This window comes from Macaca mulatta, chromosome 13 (assembly GCF_049350105.2).
Source record: "Macaca mulatta isolate MMU2019108-1 chromosome 13, T2T-MMU8v2.0, whole genome shotgun sequence".
Classification (NCBI taxonomy): Eukaryota; Metazoa; Chordata; class Mammalia; order Primates; family Cercopithecidae; genus Macaca; species Macaca mulatta.
This window is the reverse complement of record NC_133418.1, coordinates 87,869,820-87,896,895: the sequence shown is the minus strand read 5'-3', so window position 1 is coordinate 87,896,895 and position 27,076 is coordinate 87,869,820. Positions and strand designations below refer to the sequence as shown.

The following is a 27,076-nucleotide window of genomic DNA, read 5'->3' as shown; positions in this document are numbered from 1 at the left end:
GACAGAACCAGACTCCATCTCAAAAAACAAAAAAAAAAATGAAGCTGGGTGTGGTGTGTCCCTCCTGAAATCCCAACTACTCAACAGGCTGAGGTGAGAGGGCTGCTCTAGCCAAGGAGTTTGAGACCAACCTGGGCAATACAGCAGGATCCCATCTCAAAAAAAAAAAGAAAAAAGAAAAAAAGATATGTAGCAATGAATGAAGTAAACTAGGTCTATCCATAACAGTATTTCTAACATATTATATCTATCCTTGGGTAAGTAATCTTTACCTCTCTAAGCCTCCATTTCTTTATCTAATTGAAATTATTATTATTACTAAAGAGCAGTTGTTTTGAGGAATAAAGAAGTTAAGAATAAATGCAATCTGTGAATTCTAAAACATTATACAGATTAGAAAGTTACCTTTGTGTTATTATTTCTCAAAAAGTAACAGTTTAGTGAACTACAAAGTAGAATCAATGTTCACAGTGATAATCATCTATTCACAGGAAATAATCTGAGATATAAGAACATACATTTCTCAGAGGTCTCAAAGTGACTTTCAGTTGAATGGAAATAAATTCAACTATCAAAGATTTTTATTTTTATCCGAACTGGGTCTTAAGCAATTGAAAGGTACTCCCTATTGACTTCCTTAGGATGGTTTACAGAATGATTCCTGTTTTAATTTCTGTGAATTTCTGTGTTAATGCTAAGTTAGCATAAGATTTCAATGTGCAAATATCGATGACGGACCTGTAATGATAGGTGATTTTAGCATTTCACAGTCAGATATTATATCAGCAAGAGATGATGTTGATGAAAACAGTCTAATATAATGAGGCTGTGAAAGACAAAGTTTTTCCAAAATACAGCCAGATTCTGCCAAATCTAAGACACCATAGTTTTAAAAAATGTACCATTACTTTACATAGCAGTATAAAAGAATTAAAATGCTGCCAAATATAACATTTCATACAGAATTTAAGAAAAATCCCAGTTTTAAATAAAATGTGAAAAAATGGGTAACAAAATCTTCGTAATAATGATTTTAGATCATAATTAAGGATTTGAAAAAGATAATGAAGGCAAGCACTGATAATACTTGTAAACCACTAAATTGGGCAGGTATAAATAAATGAAATGCCCTTGTGTTTCAAAGTACAAAATAAATACAGTATCCTACAGATATTGAGGACACATACTTTTTTTTTTTTTTTCCTGAGACAGAGTCTTGCTCTGTTACCCAGGCTGGAGAGTAATGGCATGATCTTGGCTCACTGCAACCTCCACCTCCCAGGCTCAAGCGATCCTCCCATCTCAGTCTCCCAAGCAGATGGGACTACAGGTACAGGCAACTATGCCCAGCTAATTTCTGTATGTTTTGTGGAGACAGGGTTTCACCATGTTGCCCAGGCTGATCCAGAATTCTTGGGCTCAAGTGATCCACCCACCTCAGTTTCCCGAGGTGCTGGGATTACAGGCAGAAGACAATGCGCCAGGCCAAGGACATATAAACTAAAACTCCTTGTAATTAAAAAAAAGATACCCTTCAAGAGCTTTCTAAAGAAACATACTCCTACTTCACCTGTTATGAACAGAGCACAAAAAATTAAATGGATAACTAAGATTGTTTCTATCTTTTAATAAATCTTTAATAAAAAGCTATTTCATAATCAATGGAAAATATTTGGAAAGAGGCAAACTAATCTATTGCTAGAAAATAGCAGCAATCATTCTGCAGAAGATTAAGTGTCTGGTTATATTTTAACTGTCTTCTGCCTGCTCATATTATCCTTAGTGCATTAGGGCATTATCGAATAACCAATCAAATTGCCATTCACAAGTCAAGACAAGGAAAGCTATTTACAGATATGCAGTAATTCAGCAAATACTTCAGAACTACTACTTCATAGCCACTGCTTCATACTCTTTCTCTTTTATTAGTGATCATGATGTAGTTTGGTATATTTAATACTCAATATATACATGATAGCTAAGAATGATATAATTTACATAACACAGTGTCAATTCTCAACAATCCTTGATTTTTAATTTCTCTACTTATGTACTTAACAACTCGACAGTCACTAATAACTGCAACTCATCATCTTAATGATACTTATTTGGGTCTCAGATCACTCTTTATAAACATGTAAGTAAATCCTTAAAACCTGATGCTTAACTATTCTGTTTCAGTCATAATTTAAGAGGAAAACTTGGTGGCAGTTAGAAAAAGAATGGCTTATCCCAAAAAGTAGATAATTAACAGAAAGAATAAAGAGGGACAAGGAAAGGCAGGGAGAAGAGACAATGACTTCAGAGCACTTCTTCAGTGAATACACGTAACTGAGAGAAGTCCTTATTAACATTTTTCTTGATTCCATTAAGTTACATTCAAGAGCTGGGATTAGAAGGCCTCTCCACGCAGAAAGTATCTAACATATTACAACTTTCCCAGATTCTAGAGTTGAATCAACTGCTAAATTAAAAATTGAGATCATTACCAAAAAAACCCACAAAATATTATCACATGCTATATACCATGTGGAAAACATGCACTCCAGTTAATTATTATTTAAAAGACATCTTTGCCTACATATGAAACTTGTTAGTAAAGAAACCCACTTACTTGTCAAAGCTATATTGGGCCATTCTAGCAATAAAAGTTGCTTCTCCAACCACCTGAGCCATTCTTCCAAGAGCTTCCCCCGCCGCACAACGTAAGATGGGGTTTGGGTTGTCCAGAGCACCCATAACCAGTGTTAGAGCAGATTTACGAACTTCCTCAGGTCCTAAAGTACTTTTGTTTTCAGCTAAGCCCTACATTAAAAAAAAAAAAAAAAAAGAAAAAAAAAAAAGACAGCAATTCATAATTCATGATTTTTTTTTTTTTAAAGCAAGGTCTTGCTCCTTGCCCAGGCTGGAGTGCAGTGGCACAATCACTGCTCCCTACAGCCTCGACCTTCTGAGCTTAAGCAATCCTCTCATCTCAGCCTCCTGAGTAGCTGGGACTGTAGGTGCGTGCCTGCTAAAAATTAGCCTGCTGGGCTAATTTTAAAAAATTTTTTGTAGAGACAGGGTCTTACTATGTTGCCCAGGCTGGTCTCAAACTCCTGAGCTCAAGCAATCCTGCTGCCTGAGCCTCCTAACGTGCTGGGATTACAGGCACACCTGGCCTCGCAATTCATATTAAATAAAGGAAAAATACATGCTGCAATCTTTCTACAATATACATACATCTTCATAAGTTATTGTCTTCAGTCAATTTTCACAAGTATATACTAATCCCTAGAATCTGTAACTGTTAAATTCATGGTAATTACTTTCCTAAATACGATTTCAGAACATGATCTATAAAACACTCCCTAATTGCAAGGAGTGTCTCTACTCAAAGACTAGTACTTAAAAGTTGCTTACATATATTAAGGACACTGTATTACTAAATCAACCATTATTTAACTGAAATTTATCACTCTAAGGAAACATTCTCCTATTTCACCTGTTATGAAATAGAGCACAAACCATTAAATGGATTGGTTCTATCTTTTAAGACATCTTTAACAGAAAAGTGATTTCAGAAGCGACGGCAAATATTTGGAAAGAGGAAAACTCTTGATGAGTATGAATCTTTGAATAGTTTATATAAAAATTTCACAGAAGACAATTATATGACTTAAACAGTATCATCAACATATATCTAAAAACAAAATGAGGCCGGGCGCGGTTGCTCACACCTGTAATCCCAGCACTTTGGGAGGCAAAGGTGGGGAGATTATGAGGTCAGGAGATCAAGACCATCCTGGCCAACATGGTGAAACCCCGTCTCTTCTAAAAATACAAAAAAAATTAGCTGGGTGTGGCTGCATGTGCCTGTAATCCCAGCTACTCAGGAGACTGAGGCAGGAGAATCGCCTGAACCCAGGAGGCGGAGATGAGACTGCAGTGAGCCAACATCACACCACTGCACTCCAGCCTGGTGACAGAGCGAAACTCCGTCTCCAAAAAAACAAAACAAAACAAAAAAAATAAAATAAAAAACAAATGAGGTGACCAGGTACAGTGGCTCACACCTGTAATCCCAGCACTTTGGGAAGCTGAGGGGGGAGGATCATGAGGTCAGGAGATTGAGACCATACTGGCCAAAATGGTGAAACCCCGTCTCCGCTAAAAATACAAAAATTAGCTGGGCATGATGGCGTGTGCCTGTAATCCCAGCTACTCGGGAGGCTGAGGCAGGAGAATCGCTTGAACCCAGGAGGCGGAGGTTATAGTGAGCCGAGATCATGCCTGGCAACAGGGTGAAACTCCATCTCAAAAAAAAAAAAAAAAGAAGGTAAAAATAATCAGTAACTGAATGTTGAAGTAGTTTGTTCATCATATTAAATGTCACTCTCTCTGTTCTCGCCGTACTTATCGTCCTGGAACTTAGTTTACTTATTTGAGACCAAAAATCTATGTCACATTGCATGGGGAAAATGTTAACTACAACAGAGGTATTAGCATATCTATGAAGAAAAGTGTAATTGGTCCAGCAATATTACAGTTGGTTCACCATTCTCCCAATCACTGAAGGAGACCATGACCACCCCATTCCTTTTTTAAAAAACTCACAGGTCCAAATTAGTTGATGGTCTCTTCATGGAGTATATACTAATGGTTATATAAACGATACAAACCTGTATTTTTTTTTTTTTTTTTTTCTGAGACAGAGTCTTGCTCTGTCCCCCAGGCTGGAGTGCAATGGCATGATCTCGGCTCATTGCAACCTCCACCTCCCAGGTTTAAGTGATTCTCCTGCCTCAGCCTCCCTGGTAGCTGGGATTACAGGCGCTTGACACCACGCCCAGCTAATTTTTGTATTTTTAGTAGAGATGGGGTTTCACCATGTTGGCCAGGTTGGTCTCAAACTCTTGACCTCAGGTGATACCCCAGCCTTGGCCTCCCAAAGTGCTGGGATTACCACCGTGCCCGGCCCCAAACCTTTATTTCTATAATCAATGCCTATATATATCCTATTCCCCTGATGTTTACAAAACATGACTTAAAAAGGGATATATATAGGCATTGATTAATGAGCATGTCTTAAGCCTGACTTAAGACATGCTCATGCAAACACATATTTGCTACCATTTTACTTTAAAACAATTTAGCTTAGCGCTAAATAATATAAAAAGTATTCAAATATGTTATGATAGAGTGCCTAGTATGATGCATGAACTCCATGAGATAGGCAAAATATTTGTAACAGTGGTCCCCTCTGGGACACATTCCAAGGCCCACCTTGGACGTCTGAACCATGGGATTAGGAACCTGATTGCTGTCAATGGGAACTTGTTTCTGTTCACGTCTTCTATTCACAAACTTAATGCCTTTTCCATTTTAACTAGGCACTTATCACACACAGTGGCCATAATTTTTGTAATTGCGATGGGACAGCAAAACTAACACAAATTCCTCTTTCCTTCTTCACAATTTCAGACAGAAGACTTGTCCTTCCTGTAGATCTCAGCAATTTTGGCACATGATATTATTTCTTTCCTTCTTGAGAATTTTCTCTTTTTCACTTAAAGAAAGCACTTTACAGCTTCCCCTTGGCATATCCAAATTGCCAGAATCACTACTTTTGCACTTTGGGGCCAGTATGAAGTAAAATAAGGGGTACCTGAACACACGTGCTGTCATACCACAGCATCCCATCAGATAACTGAGACAGATGGTGACTAAGTGACTAGCAGACAGGTAGGGCAGAAAGTGTGGAATCACTGGACAATGAGATGATTTTCGTCCTGGGCAGGACAGGGCAAGATGGAGCAGGACAGTACAAGATTTTATCATGCTGCTCAGAATGCTGCACAATTGAAAACTTACAAATTATTTCTGGAATTTTCCATTTAAAGTATTTTCAAACCACAGTTGATCATAGGTAACTGAAACTGCAGAAAGCAAAACTGTGGATAAGGAAGGGACTACTGTATTCTACTTCATACCTGTAGAAACTACAATTCAAAAAAAGTTAAAAAAGGTTAAGGAAATTACTCTAGACACCTACAGCAGCTTAACTAGAACACAATCTCTAAATGCAACATTCTTTCAACTATATAACACTGCCTCACATGATTTATGGCCTAAACCACAAATCAAGCTTCAGTTCTATTTAGTTAACCTTCAGCAGAATATCAGATTTCATTCGTCAAACATCTTCGAAAATTCTGAAAGAATTTATTGGCACTTGTAAAATCTAAAGTTCAAATTGAAACATAAACTTTAACAACATTATAATATAAAACGCTTATTTAACTACACTGAGCCTTAACATAAAGTTTCAAGTAATTTAATTAAGCTAATAAAAAGGCATAGTTACCAAGTGATACACATATAAACATTACAATAATCTTGCTATGTCTGGCTTATTAAATGCATTAATTAAAATCATATTTCAGAATAGTACGTTTTAAAAGCAAATACCTTTAGTGCACTAAGAACAGCAGTAAATATGTTAAGCTGCACAGCCTGCTGGCGGACACCTTTAGCTTGTTTAACACATTCGGCAAAGTGATCCAACATTTGTAATCTATAACAATAAGAAAAAAATCACATTAGTGACAAATTTTATTCCAATATGGCTCAAAAAACCGATTAGAAGAGTACAAGTTAATTGTTTAGCAAATAATTCCCCACGCTCTTTTCTATTTCATTCCCACAGCTAGTCCAAATCAGATCTCCTTCTCCCAAATTATTATACAGACATGCGGTTATTAAATGGAACAAGACAAAAGACTAGATATTAAGTTTCAATTAACAAAATAAGGTCATAATTATTATGTTGGACATTAACAGCAGTGTCCAACAAAAATAAGGTCATAATGTCCATAATGTTGGACATTAACAGCAGTGTCCAACAAAGCGCCTGGCATCTAGTAGATGCTCAAGGTTTCTTGTACAGATAACAATCATTAATTATGTATCTCTGTGGAAGATTTTTAAGTTAGAAAATTTTTAATGTAGTATAATTCTTTTTCCTTTTTTAAAAATACTCTTAGAGAGAATAGTACCTCATGTCCTAGCCTCCAAAGCTTTCAAGAAAGTTCAAAAAAGATTAAGCTTTGGCTAACTTTTTAAAATGTAAAAAACCAGAAGTGAATTGTTCTTTGCATTAACACAAAAAAAGAATCGGTTTATAAAAAAAAAAAAATCCATGGCCATCTTAGATGATTTTTCTCTCTTTTTCTTTTGAGATGAAGTTTCGCTCTTATTGCCCAGGCTGGAGTGCAATGGCACGATCTTGGTTCACCACAATCTCCACCTCCCAGGTTCAAGCAATTCTCCTGCCTCAGCCTCCTGAGCAGCTGGGATTACAGGCATGTGCCACCACGTCTGGCTAATTTTGTATTTTTAGTAGAGACCGGGTTTCTCCACGTTGCTCAGGCTGGTCTCGAACTCCTGACCTCAGGTGATCCGCCCTGAGCACCTCGGCCTCCCAAAGTGCTGGGTGTGAGCCACCACGCCCAGTCTTTTTTTTTGTTTTTTTTTTGAGACTGAGTTTCCCTCCTGTTGCCCAGGCTGGAGTGCAATGGTATAATCTTGCCTCCCTGCAACCTCTGCCTCCTGGGCTCAAATGATTCTCCTGCCTCAGCCTCCTGAGTAGCTGGGACTACAGGTGTTTGCCTCTACATCCAGCTAATTTTGTATTTTTAGTAGAGACAGGATTTCACCATGTTGGCCAGACTGGTCTCGAACTTCTGACCTCAGGTGATCTGCCCACCTTGGCCTCCTGAAGTGCTGGGATTACAGGTGGGAGCTGCCCATTTCAGAAGATTTTGATAAAAAGAGAGTGAGAGAGTATTCTTCTAAAAAGAAATGATGTGAAACAAAAGAATCCAAGGAAGTTGGATTTAGTACTAAGACAATTATGACCTAAAGTTGGTAATAAAATCTCCCTGAGGTCGCTGTAATTATGGATTTAAAGCTCAATTTACAATAGTCCACAGGTCTCAGGTCAAAGCATTCTTCAAAACTCACATGAAGATATAGATTCAGATGTAAGTGTATACATGCACATTTTGATGTGCTTTAAAAAACTTTTAAAAGTAAGTAAGTACCTTTAGTGCACTAAGAACAGCAGTAAATACATTAAGCTGCACAGCCTGCTGGTTAAAAACCAAAGTAGGATCACTTCTAGCTTTTTACCTTTTTAATTTACATTGTATCATGAGCATCTTCTATCAAAACATTGTCTCTACACAAATGGACTTTCTATTATTTATTCACTTATCCTACTGTTGGATATTTACGTTATTTATTATGTTTATATTTTTAATAGAATTTATTTATTTATACTTCATCTTATTCTATAAAAGCAATCATATAGAATTAAGATAATCCTGGATTTCAGCTATAACTTTCATAGCTAGTTGTATAACCTTGGGTAAACCAAAAACTCTTAGATATGGAGTTCCTTAAGATTTAAAACCAAAATGTTAAAATAGATGCTTTATAAGATTCTTCCACCTTTAACATCATTTAACATTTATGTGGCAACCAGATGTTCTTAAAGATATTTGGGTAGGGTAAAGTTTCATATTTAAACTTTTTTCTCCTCAAATGAAAAAGAAATTAATCAAGTAACCTACATATTTAAAGATATATTTTTTCTCCTCAAATTAAAAAGCAATTAATCAAGTAACCTACATATTAAAAACATTTTTTATTTTGTAATTTTTGTAGAGATGAGTGTCTCACTATGTTTCCCAGGCTGGTCTCAAACTCCTGGCCTCAAGCAATTCTCTTGCCTTAGCCTCCCAAAGTGCTGGGATTGCAGACATAAGCCACTACACCATACCCAACAATATTTCTAACACATTTTAATTTTGTAAAGCTTTTAAGTTATCTGTGATGGTCTTGTATTAATTCATTTCTGTTTTCCTTTTGGGAAAATCACAATATGCAAACTGCCTACTAAAGCTAGGAATAGTGTCTGTGGATATAGAATATAGCAAACCAAAATGCTTCTATTACAAAAAGAACCAATTATGTTAGTTTCCAAGTTCTAGACTTGAATCATCTCACAAATGCTATTAGGGAGTGGAATTTTCACCCATTTACTTCTTCAACAACAAAGTCAACAGACTTAGCAAATTGACATCCTTAATTAAAGGTATAGTCAAGACCTACTTATGAACTATCAAACGAACTATTATAATGCATTTTTTTGGCCAATAGTTGTCATTTCTAGCATATATAGTGGAAATTTTGTTAAGGAATACACAGTCCACAATGCAACGGATATCAGATGCTAGTTCACAGGGTCAAATCTTACATACAGTCTCAAATTATATGGAATTTGCGTGCAATTTTTTTCATCATGTATGTGTCACTTATGTTAGTAAATCTGTAAGAGTACTGTTTAAGTATTATAATAACTCACTTTACTGCAGAGTTAACTGGGATGAGAAAATCTACTCTTTATTTAATATAATATTTAACAAAAATTACCTGACTGACTTTATACTAACCGGTGTTTATAAGAAACATGAGGAAACACTACACCAAAAAGGGCCACAGAGGCATCAATGACTGAGACTCCGAGAGGGAGGGGACCAGGTACTGCTTCTCCAGCAGGGATCCGTAAATAAATGGAGGAAGGATCATGTTCCAGAGCCCCACTTCCTGATGCACTGTTTGGCTGGAGCTGCAAAAGAGTGAAATAAAAATTCTTCAAAATCTACTTTAGGAAATCTACTTATTAAACATTAGGAATGAGGATTACAGCAGAGGAAAAAGGAGAAAAGGCAACAAAAAAAGAATGATTGGATCCGAACATTTGAAAACAGACCAAAACGTTAATTTGGTCATTAAAAAATCATCAGTAACATTTTCTACAATTTTAAGAAAAGCTTTATTCATTTGAAAACATGTTTACACTACCCACCTTATTGCGTGAACAATATAAGCAAGAACTTAATCCCACAAACAGTTATTTTAAATGGGGCTTTAATCACTCTTTTTAAAAAGTACATAAGAAATAATATATTCAGTGGGCAAAAGTTCTAAATCTTCAACCTACTAACTTATTCCTTTCCAACCTGTCCCAAAACAAAACTAAAACAAAACAAAATACCAAAAACCAAAAAGCCAATTAAAACTGATCTTTATCACAGCCACCACAAGGTATCTAAATACAAAGAATATTAAATAAAGACAATTTGCCAAATTCTAACTCTTCCTGTTTAACTTTTTTCACTACCACCAGGATGCCATCTTTAAGTGTCTAAGAACACTAAATGGGGATTAAACCTTTCTATACACTATTTTCTTTTTAAGTGACAATGTGTAATAGGACCATTGTTTCAGATTAAGTATTTCATTTCCCTGTATGGCTTATTACCTGGTCCTCAATTGATTTATGATCAGTTTCCTGAAGCCAAGAACCAAGAAGAACACTATCATCATAATGGCAGAGGGATCTGAGGAGGGAAGTAGTTGTGTTGGCTGAGTTGTCAGTCAAAGTGAATTCCGCTACCAGTTCTCTAAGAAGTGCATTAAAAGATCCTAAAAAACAGAACTTCAGATCAGATTAAAAAGAATAATTTTTGTGAAAATTATAATCATTGCCCACAAAGAGCTGCAACATGTTCAACAGGAATAAAATAATTAGGTATTTGTTCTCTTCTTAAAAAAATCTATATTTAAATGCTGGTTTTAATATACAATAATGGTACTTCCTTTCATATACTGTATTGTGTCTTTTTGCCCAAATTATTTAAAATAACCAAAAAACTCAAATAGAGGAAAGAGAGGCACGTGCCATAGCATGCTTGTAGTCCCAGCTACTCAGCAGGCTGAGGCGGGAGGATTGCTTGAGCCTAAGAGATTGAGACAAACCTCTGCAACACAGCAAGACCCTGTCTCAAACATACACACAAAAAAGATACTTTATTTTAAATATATTAAATATAATATGATTATTTACTATTTATTGCCCAGTAATGTATAAACAATGAACCACAGCACACCAAAATTCCTGGGCATGATGATACCAGAAAGAAATCAATGGTTTATTTACTATTAATACTTTATATAATATTTGATTTCTCCCTCCAGATCCTTGAATTATTGGCTATATTACAATATATAGGAAGCATATTGGCTATATTACAATATATACGAAGCATTAAAAGTGCATACTTTGGGCCGGGGGCGGTGGCTCAAGCCTGTAATCCCAGCACTTTGGGAGGCCGAGACGGGCGGATCACGAGGTCAGGAGATCGAGACCATCCTGGCTAACACGGTGAAACCCCGTCTCTACTAAAAAAATACAAAAAACTAGCCGGGCGAGGTGGCGGGTGCCTGTAGTCCCAGCTACTCGGGAGGCTGAGGCAGGAGAATGGTGTAAACCCGGGAGGCGGAGCTTGCAGTGAGCTAAGATCCAGCCACTGCACTCCAGCCTGGGCGACAGAGCGAGACTCCGTCTCAAAAAAAAAAAAGTGCATACTTTGAAGATAAACCAGCTAGATATGAATCCAAGCTCTGCCACTTAACTACCTGTAAGTCTTGGGTAAGTTAAGTTTCTTTAAGTCTCTCAATCTGAGATTCTTCATCTATAAAACAGGACTAATGGCCTCATAAGTTGCAATAGAGTCAAAGAAGCTAATACATGCAAAGGGCTAAAAACGAGACCCAGAACACAGTAAGCAGTCAACAAGCGTTAGTTACTCTACATGAAGAAAAATAAAACGGTGACCTTCCTTTGCAAAGTAAGTCCACGGGAGAGCCTTGGTCAGACTCTATAACAGAGTGAAGAACTGTAAAGAAAAATTTTTATCAGATACCACAAATGTTTAATTTACCTTCATACGTTTTTGGAGGTAACAAAGCCAAGATATCATAAAGTCTTAAACGGACCATTGCAGCACTGGCTTTCAGATGAGCTCCATGGGCTTTAATTACAGATGGAATGCTAAAATATCAAAAACATAGTTGGTATTGGCTTACCAGAATAAGTATTACTTATACATTTTTTTAGCAATGTATCAGTGTACTGCCAAAGTACACTGATAAGTAAACATTTTCATTTTAGCTTATGTTGTGATCTTCACTGTAACAAAAACACTTTAAGATACAACTGTATTTCAGTCCATACCATTGCTGTAATTTGTAAAGTTATATTATAAAAATAAAGTTGTATATGTTTCCTAGATGATTCTAGAAGAAAGCACAAAATATGGCTGAGAACTATAATATATATATTTAATATATATTTGATTATATATTATAATGTGTTATATATTATATATATATAATTTGTTATATATTTAATATATAAAATAGGATGTGAACTTGTCCTAATTGCTTACTTACTGTGACATCATGGTCATGGCACATTCAATAGGGGTCATCAATTTTCGAATCACATCTTCGGTTAGGAGCTCAGGACAATGTGCAACAAAGCTCCTCATGGCTAAAATGTTTAAAAGGACAGATTTGTAGTAGCTTTTGTGAACATGAATTTACAAAATTGTATAAATATAAAGGCAGTTATAATATTTAATTATTACAACATACAAGGTTCTGAAACCACGTCGAACCAAAAGAAAAACTTGCAACAACTACAAAGAAAAATCATGGAAAAGGCTAGAAAAAAGGTGGACAGAAAAATGGAGGAAGAGAAGGTACTGGTTGGAGAGATTTCTGTGGGTAGAAATCAGAGGACTATAATCCCATAGGAACTCAGATGACTACAAAGAAAGAAATTTTAAGGCACTGTTTATACACATATACATTTATGTGTATATACATATACACATAAATGTATATGTGTATAAACAGTGCCTTAAAATTTCCATGAATTTTTACATATATTACATATATTTTTGCAATTTTTACAGATATGTATGTGTGTGTGTATGTGTGTGTGTATATACATACACACATATATATATATATTTTTTGAGACGGAGTCGCACTCTCACCCAGGCTGGAGTGCAGTGGCGGGATCTCGGCTCACTACAACCTCCATGTTACTGCAACCTCCATGTCCCAGGTTCAAGCAATTCTCCTGTCTCAGTCTCCCGAGTAGCTGGGACTACAGGTGGCCACCACCACACCTGGCTAATTTTTGCATCTTTAGTAGAGATGGGGTTTCACCATATTGGTCAGGCTGGTCTAGAACTCCTGAGAGTGATCCACCTGCCTCGGCCTCTCAAAGTGCTGGGATTACAGGCGTGAGCCACCACACCCAGCCACTACATATATTTTCGCATTTTGAATTTTTACATATATTTATGTAAATATATACGTATACAAACAAAAATGGTCCAGTGAGAAAAGAATATTTTTATTGGCCCTTTAGCAATAGAGCCAAGACTAAAACACCTCCTAGATGTGTGAGTAAAGGTGCCCCCTAGCCTGGCTGCCCTTGTGGTTAAACGTGTATCTCTCTCCCAGTTTGGGAAAAGAAGTACTTTTCACCCTGAGATAAACTAAAAAAGAACTAGGAAATCCAATGTCATTCTAGTTCTCAAATGAAACAAAACCTGAGTGTTTCCTGTAACTCCCAGACAAAAACAACTGTATCTGTAATTTTTGTGATGTTGACATCTGAACAACATATTAAGGTTTGGAGATTTGATAAGGATGTAAAAAAACAGCTGTTTCTCCATTATGAAAAGACTAACTGCAAATGCAATCACTTTGGTAATTCTGAGTTTCTTTTTCTTTTTCTTTTCTTTTTTTTTTTTGAGACAGAGTCTCGCTCTGTCGCCCAGGCTGGAGTGCAGTGGCCGGATCTCAGCTCACTGCAAGCTCCGCCTCCCGGGTTTACGCCATTCTCCTGCCTCAGCCTCCCGAGTAGCTGGGACTACAGACGCCTGCCACCTCGCCCGGCTAGTTTTTTGTATTTTTTAGTAGAGACAGGGTTTCACCATGTTAGCCAGGATGGTCTCGATCTCCTGACCTCGTGATCCGCCCGTCTCGGCCTCCCAAAGTGCTGGGATTACAGGCTTGAGCCACCACGCCCGGCCTCTTTTTCTTTAAAATAGCTATTGGGGTTTTTTTTTTCCCCCCACATGGTGACTCAGTGCTTCTTTGACAGGTAAGATAGCAACAAGTGGGAATCAAAGGACTGGGTTCTAGTTCCTGTCTAACCACCAGGTCTAAACACTTTTTCAGAGTCTCGGTTTCATTTTTATTACAAAATTAGCAAACTGAAGTGGATCATTTATAAAGCTTCTTTTTAAATCTAAAAGCCTATGAATTTATCATTACCTAGTTTCTTTTACTTTACAAATATTTTAGTAATATCCTAATATTGTGAAAGTACAATCCTTTCAGTTCTTACCACATAGGGCTCCAGCACGACCTTCCAAAGTTACCTGCCAGGTAAAAGAATCGCCTCGGGCCTTCTCAGCTTCCAATTCCTTTAAGGAACGTGGGAAAACATTTCGCCACAATAACAACATCTTGGGCAGATGGTAACGAACGACAGATGGTCCTAACCAAGAAAATGAAAATATAATGTAACAAACCTGACAAACAGGTGTCAGGGAAAATGAGCCCAACACAAACTTTATGTAACTTTAGAGACGAAAATAGAGTAAAATACTGATATTTAACAGTATTTGTCATTTCACGCTATTTTTATCTCTAAAATTACATTATTTTCAAACTTCATTCACTGATTAAAATATAGATCAAAGCATAACAAAGTTCACCTTAAACTATCAATACTTTCAGAATCCAAACATAAAATACACAAAAAGCAATTTTTAAAGGATTACCCAACTATATTGAGAATGGTGGATTGCATATTATCAATAAAATATATCTGGGACACATTCTATGAGGTCTTTTTCATATATATATATATGTATATAAACAGATACACCCACTCCCACACACATACATATACATATTCCTCAGTTTTGGGGGTAATTTACATGGCCAATTTAGTTTCATGGAGAAGCAATATATTCAGACCTAGGAATCTATATTTACATTGCTAAATAACTCATTTAACATAACACTTAACATAAACTCCTGGAAATGAGTTGCAACTTTTTATTTTCTTCAGAAAAGAAAAGGTGGTCAAACTATAATTTCCAATAGACAGATGCTTAGATCTGTATCATAACTTTGTAGTACACATATACACACACTTTTTACAGCAGCAGCTAAACATATGAACTAAAATGTGAACATAGGCCATCACAATAACAGGTATTTTTGTACTATGTACAAGTTAAATTTTACCTGTATTGCCGATTTGTCATACTACTTAAGAGTGAAACACATTAAGCGTTACCCCAGAAAATACCAACACCAATTAAATGTGACTTTACCACTCTACTAAAATCACATTGCTGGTTTTCACTTAGGGGATGGCATTTTTCCTCATATTTTCACCTCTTTTAAACACTAAACTCATCAGGTAGACAAAGGTTATTCTGATGGTAAAGGTGAAACTTTGCTAACAACTTTCTCACTAAATGTACTTAAGCAATAATTACCAAAAAGAGAAATCTACTAGCAAATGACGAGGAAAACATCTTTACCATTTTTACAACTTCAATGAAAATCTAGAATGTGAAGTTTAATACTTTTAAATTAAATTTACTTTACAGGCTACTGACGGTTATAGTGTGACAAAATCCTACTCAAATATAATTATACCTAAAGTCATAAGTGCTCCAAGTAAAAGCCAGCCAGCTTGGGTGCGCTGTAAAGATAGCCTGCTATTTTGGGCAGCAGTTCGTAAAAGATCTTCAGCAATACTAACTACCATCTGCAAGAAAAGTTTAGAATTGGATTTTAATTCAAAGAAGTTAAATTAAATAACGACACAGATAACTAGCATACTTTACTTAAAAGAAGTTGTTGGCCAGGCGCGGTGGCTCATGACTGTAATCCTAGCACTTTGGGAGGCTGAGGCAGGCGGATTGCCTGAGCTCAGGAGTTCAAAACCAGCCTGGGCAACACGGTGAAACCCTGTCTCTACTAAAACAAAAAAATTAGCTGGGCATGGTGGCGGGCACCTGTAGTCCAAGCTCTGCGGGAGGATGAGGCAGGAGAATTGCTGGAACTGGGGAGGCAGAGGTTGCAGTGAGCTGAGATCGCACTACTACACTCCAGCCTGGGTGACAGAGTGAGACTCCGTCTCCAAAACAAAAAAAAAAAACCACACACACACAAAAGAAGACTTTCTCCTTTCACGTTATTAGCATGTTTTGAAGACATCAAGACCTGGTCAGTCTTGACTGAAATGATGACTCTGAAGAGACCCAGAACAGTGTAGTAGTTAAGGACAAGCTCCAGGGCAAATGCCATCTCTGCCATTTACTCGCATTCTCATCTAGAACAACTTAGTTCCATCACTGGTAAAAACAGAAATAATAGGAATGCCTATCTCAGCCTTGCAAGGATAAAATAAGTTAACATAGCATCTGTGCTACTACTTTTGTCATTTCATCATGCGACAAATCCACTTCTCATTTTTCCTGTGTCTTCTAAGACGGTAAGCTCCAAAAGATTAGCTTATTTATTTGTTTGGTTTTTAGAGACAGGGTCTCACTCTGTCACCCAGGCTGGGGTGCAGTGGCACAATCATAGCTCGGTGTAACGTGGAATTCCTGGGCTCAAGGGATCCTCCTACCTCAGCCTCCTGAGTAGCTAGGACTACAAGTGTATGCCAACATATTTGGCTAATTTTAAAAATTTCATTTTTTATTTTTTTGTATGAGAGGGTCTTGCTATGTTTCCCAGGTTGGTCTCAAACTTCTGACCTAAAGTGATCCTCCAGCCTCAGCCTCCCTAGGCATTGGGTTACAGGTCTGAGCCACCACGCCCAGGCAAGGTTAGCTCAATGGGAGATGCATAATAGGAGTTCAACAAATCTTTGAATGTGGAATAATAGTGCCAATAATGATAGCATTTATTTAGTGGCCACATGGGCTAGACCTGTTCTGAGTGCTTTGCTGTATTAATATCCACACGGAATTAGTATAGACTTAAATTTGGTACAGCTGAATAAGCGGGGAGATGAAACTCTACGGGGTTAGCAAAGCAAAGGCTTCTAAGTTGAAAAAGGCCAGAGAAGGAAGCAAGATAACTAGTCTAATCAGAGCAACAGGAAATTAGAATGAACAGACAGAATGAAGTCAAATTATAAGACAGCAGTTTATCAGACAAAGGAGATTATATTTTACTCTCTGAGTACTGGGTAGTCCCTAAGGATCTCTGGGCAAATGTAAAATATGAAAGTGGTGTGAGGAAGATGCGAGGTGTGGGGAAGACAGAAAGTCTAAGGAAAATGGGAAGAATGAGGAAGCAACTGTTTGACAAAGTGAGAGCGAAGTCTGGATTTCATTGGTAGCTATGCAACTCCTATGAATGGACCTGGGCTTAATGTCTCAGAAAAAAAATAAAAATTTAAAACTCTAGCCCCAATCGGCCTATGTAAAGTTTCACATAATATTTATATAAACACTTAAGATTACTGAGAAGAAAACCATGATAGTAATATAAATAGAAAGAAAGCAGAAAAAAAAGCTACTCATATTTTTATTTTATTTTTTGAGACGGAGTCTTACTCTGTCACTCAGGCTGGAGTGCAGTAGCGCAATCTCAGCTCACTGCAACCTCCGCCTACTGGGTTCAAGCGATTCTCTTGCCTCAGCCTCCCAAGTAGCTGGGATTACAGGCATGGGCCACAATGCCTGGCTAATTTTTCTGTATTTTTAGTAGAGACAAGGTTTCACCATGTCAGCCAGGCTGGTGTCAAACTCCTGACCTCAAATGATCCACCTGCCTCAGCCTCTCAAAGTGCTGGGATTACAGGCATGAGCCACCATGTCCAGCCATGATTTATTAAAACGACTCAGTTTTTATTAAACATTATCAAAATGCTAAATATGACAATAGCATATTCTCCTAACATCTTTGAATATACAGCAATGTGAACTTTTATTTCTAAAAGCTGAAAGAAAAGCTCTGACTTTCAAATAATTACTATATTAGTATAAGGTTGGGTTTTTTTTTTTTTAGAGACAGTGTAGGTCTCGGTCTGTCATCCAGGCTGGAGGACAGTGGCATGTTCATAGCTCACTGTAACCTCAAACTCCTGGGCTCAAGTGATCCTTCCAACCCATCCTCCCCAGCAGCTAGGACCATGAAGCTTGGCTAACTTTAATTTTAATTTTTTATAATGAAGGGGTCTCACTATGTTGCCTAGGCTGTTTTTTATTCTTTCCCTCTAAAATAAATTATAACATGTTACTATACTTAGACAAAATCTATTATCCTTACATCAGAATTAAATACCAAATTATAATTAGGGTCTGCTAACCCTATAGTAAGAACACTATGTTTTACATTAACATAGTAAAACTGTTATTTGACCATCCCATTCAACATCAAACACAGCAGCATTCCTATGAAGACCAAAGCCCATGTGACAACATTCACATATCTAGGATCTCCGTCATACCTTTCCTTTGGCATGAGGAATGCCCAAAGGACACTGATGTACTCCACCTAACAAAGCAGCCATTGCAAAACTATATCCACTAACAGCTTCTGGTGAGGTCTTCAAGTTGTTGAGCCGCTCTGCACACCTGTCTAGAAATGGTGTCAGCTGGAAAGGTAATGCCACAGCCACACAGCGCAAACACCACGCAGCAGCAAGTCGGGCAGCCATGCTTGGATGAAGAAGCACTGAAGTCACAATCTCCAAAAGCCCTAAAAAAGAAATACTCAAAATATTACTCTTTAGTGAAGCCAAATTATTTCAGAAACTCAAAGACTACCTAAAAAACAATAACTGAAATCACAATCACCATTTCACCCATATAGATCCATAACTTTGCCTAAAACTACATATATTATTCATAAATAGTAGAGTACTTCAAAAGAACGTTTTCTATGAAGAACATAGTACAATTATATCCAATGTTGATGTAAAATTTAATAGAAGTCTTCAACAAATTTTAGTCAATTTTTATTTTTATTTTTTATTTTTTTTATTTTTATTTATTTATTTTTTTTGAGACGGAGTCTGGCTCTGTCACCCAGGCTGGAGTGCAGTGGCGAGATCTCGGCTCACTGCAAGCTCCGCCTCCCGGGTTCACGCCATTCTCCTGCCTCAGCCTCCCGAGTAACTGGGACTACAGGCGCCCACAACCGCGCCCGGCTAATTTTTTGTATTTTTAGTAGAGACGGGGTTTCACCGTGGTCTTGATCTCCTGACCTTGTGATCCGCCCGCCTCGGCCTCCCAAAGTGCTGGGATTACAGGCGTGAGCCACCGTGCCCGGCCGTCAATTTTTATTTAAAATCTACCACGATTGCTTTTGATTTCTGTTCCAAAACTTTATTTAACCATTTAATTCAATATTCTTTACAAGGAATCTTTTTTTTTTTGAGACTCGCTCTGTCCCCCAGGCTGGAGTGCAGTGGCATGATCTTGGCTCACTGCAACCTATGCCTCCTGGGCTCAAGCAATTCTCCTGCCTCAGCCTCCCAAGAAGATTACAGGCACATGTCACCACACCTGGCTAATTTCTGTATTTTTAGTAGAGACAGACCTTCACCACGTTGACCAGGATGGTCTCGAACTCCTGATCTCAAGTGATCCGCCCACCAGGGCCTCCCAAAGTGCTAGGATTACAGGCATGAGCCACCGCGCCCAGCCTATCACAATGAATCTTAATTTAAGTAAAACCTGATGATCTGAAGTGCTGATGATGATAATAAGCAACTAATCAGGAATTAAATATCAATCACACTTATGACTGAAAAAAGTGAAAGAAACATGCTAGGAAGTAACTGAATGTCAAACCTATAGATGCTTCTTGAATAAGAGGGGATGCGGTGGCATTCAAGCTCTGCACCAGGCTCCCGAGTTCCTGGAGGGCACAGACCATCACATGCTGGCTTGCTGCAATGTCTGCTGCACCAGATTTGTTTTCTCCACTTGTGTCATTCACTACTGCTTCTGGAAACACAAAATCATGTCTTTGACATAGGAGAACTGAATGGTTTTTTTGGTCTACACAATTTATGATTTTAGCCATACCAGTTGATGTCTCAGTGTTAAAAACTATGCAGTTATTTCTCAGTGGAAAACTTGTAGAACTAAACACTGAAGTGACTTAAAAACACTGTTTAATGGCTTTATAATAATGCTAAAATATACACTGAGATATACCTTTGCTTCCAGGAATACAACCTAATTTTAGTGAGCGGCAGCAATCCAGTTTGTATAAAAGCACAGATACTGCAGAAACAAGACTCGGGTTCAAATCCCAATTCCACTAGTTTTATTAGTTATGTGACGTTGGGCAAGATATTCAACTTTTCTGTCCCAATTTCCTTATCTGTTAACGGGCTTACACGCCTATTTCAAATGGTACTGTGATGATTAAAAAGTCAGTGCATATAAAGAATTTAACACAATGCTGCCCGTAATACACATTCAATAAATGTTAGCAGCTATTATTACTTTATTACCATTGCTACTTTAAGTGTTCCAATATATTGGAGGTATCTGTCAAATTACTGACCAGAAAATGGATCTATAAGGAAAATGACTTAAGAACTTCTTACTGGAATGCTTCTGAAAGTTCCATTAGCCTTGCTGCCCGCTACCCCAACCTTTTAGCTTCCCCTAGAATTGAAATGTGTTTGACAAGAGACAATTAAAGATCCCTTGCCAAATTACTAATTGAGAATACATTCTGGCCCACAAATCCCCAGTACGTATCATTGTATTTAATTCTGCTTTCAGGACTTAAAAAAAAAAATCAAATAACGAATTTATGACCTTAACATTAAGAACCTTTAAATGATAGTAAAAGTTTCTTTTTTGCATCATTATGACTTAACAGACTATAAAATACTTAATACAGAATAATAGGATATAACAGATTAATAAATTGAGGACTGTAATTAAATTTTTTTTTTTTTTTTTGAGACAGAGCCTTGCTCTGTTGCCCAAGCTGGAGTGTAGTGGTGCCATCTCAGCTGACTACAACCTCTGCCTCCTGGGTTCAAGCAATCCTCCCACCTCAGCCTCCTGAGCAGCTGGGACTATAGGTGTATACTACCATGCCCAACTAATTTTTGTATTTTTTAGTAGAGACAGGGTTTCACCATGTTGGGCAGGCTGTTCTCGAAGAACTCCTGGCCTCAAGTGATTGACCCATCTTGGCCTCCCAAAGTGCTGGGATTACAGGCATGAGCCACCATGCCTGGCCAAATAACTCTTTTGTTTTTAGGTATTTCTGGACTTGGAAAAGCATAAACTCTAGCTTTTGACTGCTAAGTTTAAGCTCCCTGTGGACAGGTGCTGTATGCATCTGGCTTGCTATTTTACTCCCACTATTTTGTGCACTAAACATTTCCTCAGTGAATCAACGTGCAAATTATTCTTTAAGTTGTGAATCTAAGATAGATGACTATTTTAGCATATCTAAGGAATGATATCTCATTAAACACTCTTTAATTCACAATTCATAATTTTCAGTTAGCTCTATACATTTAAAACTAGTTTACTGGCTGGGCATGGTGGCTCATACCTGTACTCCCAGCACTCTGGGAGGCCAAGGCAGGTGTATCACTTGAGGTCAGGAGTTCAAGACCAGCCTGGCCAATGTGGTGAAACCCTGTTTCTACTAAAAATACAAAAATTAGCAGGGTATGTGGTGGCACATGCCTGTAATCACAGCTACTCAGGAGGGTGAGGCAGGAGAATAATTTGAACCCAGGAGGTGGAGGTTGTAGTGAGCTGAGATCGCACAACTGCACTCCAGCCTGGGCAGCAGAGCTACACTCTGTCTCAAATAAAATAATATAAAATAAAAAATAAAACTAGTTTACTAAGTAAGCCATTATCAACAACAAAAACTGCAACTATTTATGTGTTTTTTCCACTAATTTTATAAAACATTTAATACATATCTGAAAAATAAATTATTGATGATATTTATTCATTAAATCCTTATTCCAAAAGACCTCTATTAGGCAATATAATTTGCCTTATTAAAGTTAGTATATACTTCTAATAGTGAAAAAACTAAACTGTCTTTTAGAATTTATATTTTGCCTTGCTTTTATTTTTTTATTTTTTATTTTTTTTTGAGACGGAGTCTCGCTCTGCCGCCCAGGCTGGAGTGCAGTGGCCGGGTCTCAGCTCACTGCAAGCTCCACCTCCCGGGTTCATGCCATTCTCCTGCCTCAGCCTCCCGAGTAGCTGGGACTACAGGCGCCCGCCACTGCGCCTGGCTCGTTTTTTGTATTTTTTAGTAGAGACGGGGTTTCACCGTGTCAGCCAGGATGGTCTCGATCTCCTGACCTCGTGATCCGCCCGTCTCGGCCTCCCAAAGTGCTGGGATTACAGGCTTGAGCCACCGCGCCCAGCCCTTGCTTTTATATTTAGCTTATAACTGGATTAAAAGTTCCATGAAGGCAGAAACTTTATCTCATTCATTATTGAAACCCCGAATTACTGCTCTGCAAATCTCACTCAGTAACTATTTGTTAAATTGAAAAATTTATAAAATTGATACTTTTTAGAAAAGAATTCTTGTAATTATGTATAACTGAGGTTTCACAGTGCATCTTATGGGGGCTAATAACCATCTGTAATTGTTCCTCTCTAAGTTTTCATATTAAGCCTATGAGGGGAGGAAAAGAAACAATAAAAATATATGTTTATAAAACAACAGGCTCTAAAAGCAGAAAGATCACAATATATTATTCTTTGAAGACAGCAACCAATGTGCTGCTGCATGCCAGGAAAGTTATAAAACCAGCAAAGGTGCTAGAAATAAAACAGAAAACACAATCTTACCAACATGCCACCCAAATCTTTAAAAACTCTATTTCACTGTAATTATGATTTTAATATCAAATAAGAGTAGTCAATAAAAATAAGCATGAAAACACACAGAAAGATAAACTAATCAGTCCTATCGATATTTATTAAGAATAATAATAAAGAACTAAATGACTAAGGTAATCAACACACACAATGATACCAATTCTTACCTACGGCTTTCATTTGTTTTCCAATAGCTTGGCAGATTTCTTTGGCAGCTGCAATCTGGGCTTTTTCACCTAGCAAACTGCCCACAGTAGCTCTTAGGATAAAGGAAACACATCGTCTTGAATACACAGCCTCCACATGTGTTTGTGTTGCCCGAGGATGGGAAACCAGATCAAGTACATGGGACAGGAACGTGGCAAAGCTGCGCTCCAACCACTGACCACCCAACGTTGTCACAAAAACAACGTACGCCTGTAAATAGAGGAAGGGACAACTTCAGATATACTTACATCACTGAACAGAAATCAAAGATAAAGCAACTACAAAAATAAATGATAACAGCATGCAGAATAAATTATATTTGAGACTAAAACAGAGAAAATTTAAACTTGAGATCTTTTTACTACTTCCGGAATAGGAATTATTAGTGAAGTATCTTTGACTAAAAAACAGTTCTTAAGATAACAACTTAAGAACACAAAGGGACAGCAGTGAGAGGGAAGGGAAGCTGAATTTACCCCAGTGATCGGGAAGGTAACAGGTTACAGAAACAAGAAAACCTTAACATCCTAAAGAGCTATAAAATCTTACTTACGACTTTCTCTGTAAGTTAAAACATTGTTTACTAATATTTTATACTTGTTCCGGGATCAAGGTACAGTCACGATTTTGACTATTTTCACCATTTCATCTTATTAGGTGTTAAGTATTATTAGATCATTAACCATAACCTCGTATCTGGTGTTGCTATTTGAAATTATAATTCCAAGTCAGATATAATCTTATAATTACATTGGTGACTAAACACTGACAGAAAATCCAATCAAAGCATTAACCAATATTTTTAGGTACAGGGTTGTTGGAGAATATTAAAATCTAAATGCTCAAGCTACCTGAATATAGTTTCAATGAAAACTGAGTTATTTTATATCTGATTTTCTGTTAAGCAAAACATAGGAACTTTAAAGATATTTACACAAATATAGTAGACATAGGTTTATTTATGTATCATTAAATATCTACTCAATTTCCATATAAGCATGTAATTTGGAATTTGAATGTAACTCATTTATTTGGTAAAAGAAATATTTCGAAAGAAACCAGACAATATTAAAAATCTCTCTGTGAGCTGTTACTTCATAACAGTCTTCCATGAAGTTTCATAAGTGATATGAACAAAATCTTTTTTTTTTGTTTTTGAGATGGAGTCTCCCTCTGTCACCCAGGCTAGAGTGCAGTGGCATGATCTTGGCTCACTGCAACCTCCACTTCCCTGGCTGATGTGATCCTCCTACCTCAGCCCCGTGAGAAGCTGGGACTACAGGTGTGCGCCACCATGCCTGGCTAATTTTTTGGTATTTTTAGTAGAGACAGGGTTTCATCATATTAGTCAAGCTGGTCTCAAACTCCTGACCTCAGGCTATCGCCCACCTTAGCCTCCCAAAGTGCTGGGATTACAGGCATGAGCCACCACACCCAGCCAAAATTATTTTACACATATGTGTTACAAACCTGTGTAACTCCAACTCTCACTTCACGATTAACGGACCCTCCAACTTTTAACATTTCTCCACCGCTCTTTAAGAAACCTGACCCACCACGCAGAAATCCTGTGGCCATGAGCTCTAAGACTTCATCAAATGTTGCTCGCTTCACATTCTGACGCATTACTTTCAGGAAGAAAAATAAAAGTATGAGCAAATATATTTCTGCGGCACTCTAGCTTAATAATTCAAGTAATTATTTTTAAGGATATGTTACTACAACGGGGAAATGGTTTAGTATCCTTATAATTTTTTTCTTAAAACTTTCAATGTACTTGTAAACCTGAATTCAATTCCAAAGCAACAAATGCTCAGAAAAATGGAAAGAGCTAGAAATAAAAGCAATTCAATAAATCTATGCAAAACAGTCTAATAATAATGACAATACTGTGTGTAACACAATAAGGACAAAGTGTACCCACAGCAGATACTACTAACTGATCTCAGTTCTCATTCCCACCTGAGGTGGACACAAAAAACTTTTCTCATCACACTGCTTTCTATACAGCAGTTACCAATAGATTAAAATGTTACTGGGAATGCAACTGAATCAGCATCCCTGGTATAGAGTTTCATATTTTATGAAGTCCTTCCACATACAGTAGCAAATGCAATCCTCACAAAAATTCTGTAGAGGAGGTATAAAGCTCATGGCTAAGAATGCAAGCTTTGGTATTTGGCTGCCCGGGACATGAATTTCATTTCCGACACAGAACAGTTTTTAGAAAATTAGTTACAGAATCTCTCTAAGTCTCTATTTCCTCATCTATAAAACAGTAATAACAACAGTACATATAATTCACAGGGCTTTTAGGAGGAATAAATTTTGTAATACACGTAATTCAGTGCCCAGCACGTAGTCAGCACTTCAAAACATTACATCATCATCATAATCTACTGAAATAATTATCATTAAAGATGAAGAAATCAAAGCTCAGAGAAGTGAAATAGGGTTTCACAGTTAATAAATACAAGAGACAGGACTTGAACCTAAAACATCTGGTTCTGTTTCTATGATACAGAGGTGGGGTAGAGGTGAGGACAAGACCGGGGCAAGGTTCACTCAGCATCTGCTCACAGGCACCCCTGAGATATCTCTACGGAACTGTGAAGCAAAGCAAGAGTAATTTGAAAACTCAATGCTGCCTCTGATTCTGTTTATAATGATAATCAGGAAAAATTAAAAATTAATACTGTGGTACAAACGGGGATCTACTCATCAGAGACTGAAAATAAATAGCAAATAAAGTGCCAGATTCCAGTACTTTATACATTATCCAAAATCATTTCATAAATCTTATATGCTTGTATGTCCAGCATAATTTCTAGATATCCTGTACATTATCATCACAAAAAATGTGACTATATCAAGGAAAATGCCATTTGGGTTTTTTTTTTTTTTAATTTTTTGAGATGGAGTCTGGCTCTGTCACCCAGGCTGGAGTGCAGTGGTGCGATCTCGGCTCACTGCAACCTCTGCTGCCCAGGTTCATGGGATTCTCCTGCCTCAGCCTCCTGAGTAGCTGGGATTACAGGTGCGTACCACCATGCCCGGCTAATTTTTTTTTTTTTTGAGATGGAGTCTGGCTCTGTTGCCCAGGCTGGAGTGCAGTGGCACGATCTCGGCTCACTGCAAGCTCCGCTTCCCGGGTTCATGCCATTTTCCTGCCTCAGCCTCCCAAGTAGCTGTGACTACAGGCGCCCGCCACCACGCCCAGCTAATTTTTTGTATTTTTAGTAGAGATGGGGTTTCACGAGTTAGCCAGGATGGTCTCGATCTCCTGACCTTGTGATCCACCTGCCTCGGCCTCCCAAAGTGCAGGGATTACAGGCGTGAGCCACTGCGCCTGGCCAATTTTTGTATTTTTAGTAGAGACGGGGTTTCAGCATCTTGGCCAGGCTAGTGTTGAACTCCTGACCTCGTGATCCAACCGTCTTGGCCTCCCAAAAGTGCTGGGATTACAGCTGTGAGCCACCGCGCCCAGCCAGGTTCTTTCATTTTATGAAAAAGTAGACAAAGATACTTAAAAATTTAAATCCATTACAGTGACCTGTCTATATGTAATAACTAATTAGGTTTGTTATGGTCTAAATCAAGGGCAAACACAATACCTGTTGCCTGTTTTGGCATTAAAGCTGTGGCCATGACTGTTCCTAAAAGTTTAGACACTGCCACTCGTACCCCATAATTTGAGTTTTCCAAAGCCTTAAAGCAGAGAGTGGCTATATTTTCTAGTTCAGCAGTCCACATAAATACAGCTTCATTCTGTAGTTCTAGTAGACACTGGAATTAAAAACAAAAAAGTAAATAACATCCTACAACATCTGCTTCCAGATATGGAAGAGCAAGAACCAGACTCACCGCCTCTCTTGAGATAACCAAAACACTCGACAAAATAAATGAAACAAGTTTTCAAGACACTGGACCTCAGGCAATGAAGCATTTTAAGGTATCCTTAAGAGATGAGGAAAAAACAAGATGAACCCTACAATTGTCCCAGCCTACTGCTTTGA

General features: G+C 37.6%; 1 protein-coding gene across 6 annotated transcripts in view; it reads right to left on the bottom strand.

The window, feature by feature from the left end:
• The window catches only part of HEATR5B (HEAT repeat containing 5B), a 106,104-nt gene that overhangs the window by 67,881 nt on the left and 11,147 nt on the right, over positions 1–27,076 (bottom strand). For all 6 annotated transcript variants that reach the window (XM_015112109.3, XM_015112105.3, XM_015112106.3 and 3 more), the window contains exons 6-18: positions 26,675–26,846; positions 24,531–24,688; positions 23,021–23,270; positions 19,812–19,967; positions 18,464–18,714; positions 15,652–15,763; positions 14,321–14,473; positions 12,343–12,442; positions 11,832–11,941; positions 10,370–10,533; positions 9,498–9,673; positions 6,451–6,556; positions 2,615–2,805 (exon numbers count right to left, since the gene is read on the bottom strand). In XM_015112109.3, coding sequence (XP_014967595.2) covers positions 2,615–2,805; positions 6,451–6,556; positions 9,498–9,673; positions 10,370–10,533; positions 11,832–11,941; positions 12,343–12,442; positions 14,321–14,473; positions 15,652–15,763; positions 18,464–18,714; positions 19,812–19,967; positions 23,021–23,270; positions 24,531–24,688; positions 26,675–26,846 — 2,099 coding nt within the window. The remainder of the gene's footprint in view (positions 1–2,614; positions 2,806–6,450; positions 6,557–9,497; positions 9,674–10,369; positions 10,534–11,831; positions 11,942–12,342; positions 12,443–14,320; positions 14,474–15,651; positions 15,764–18,463; positions 18,715–19,811; positions 19,968–23,020; positions 23,271–24,530; positions 24,689–26,674; positions 26,847–27,076) is intronic.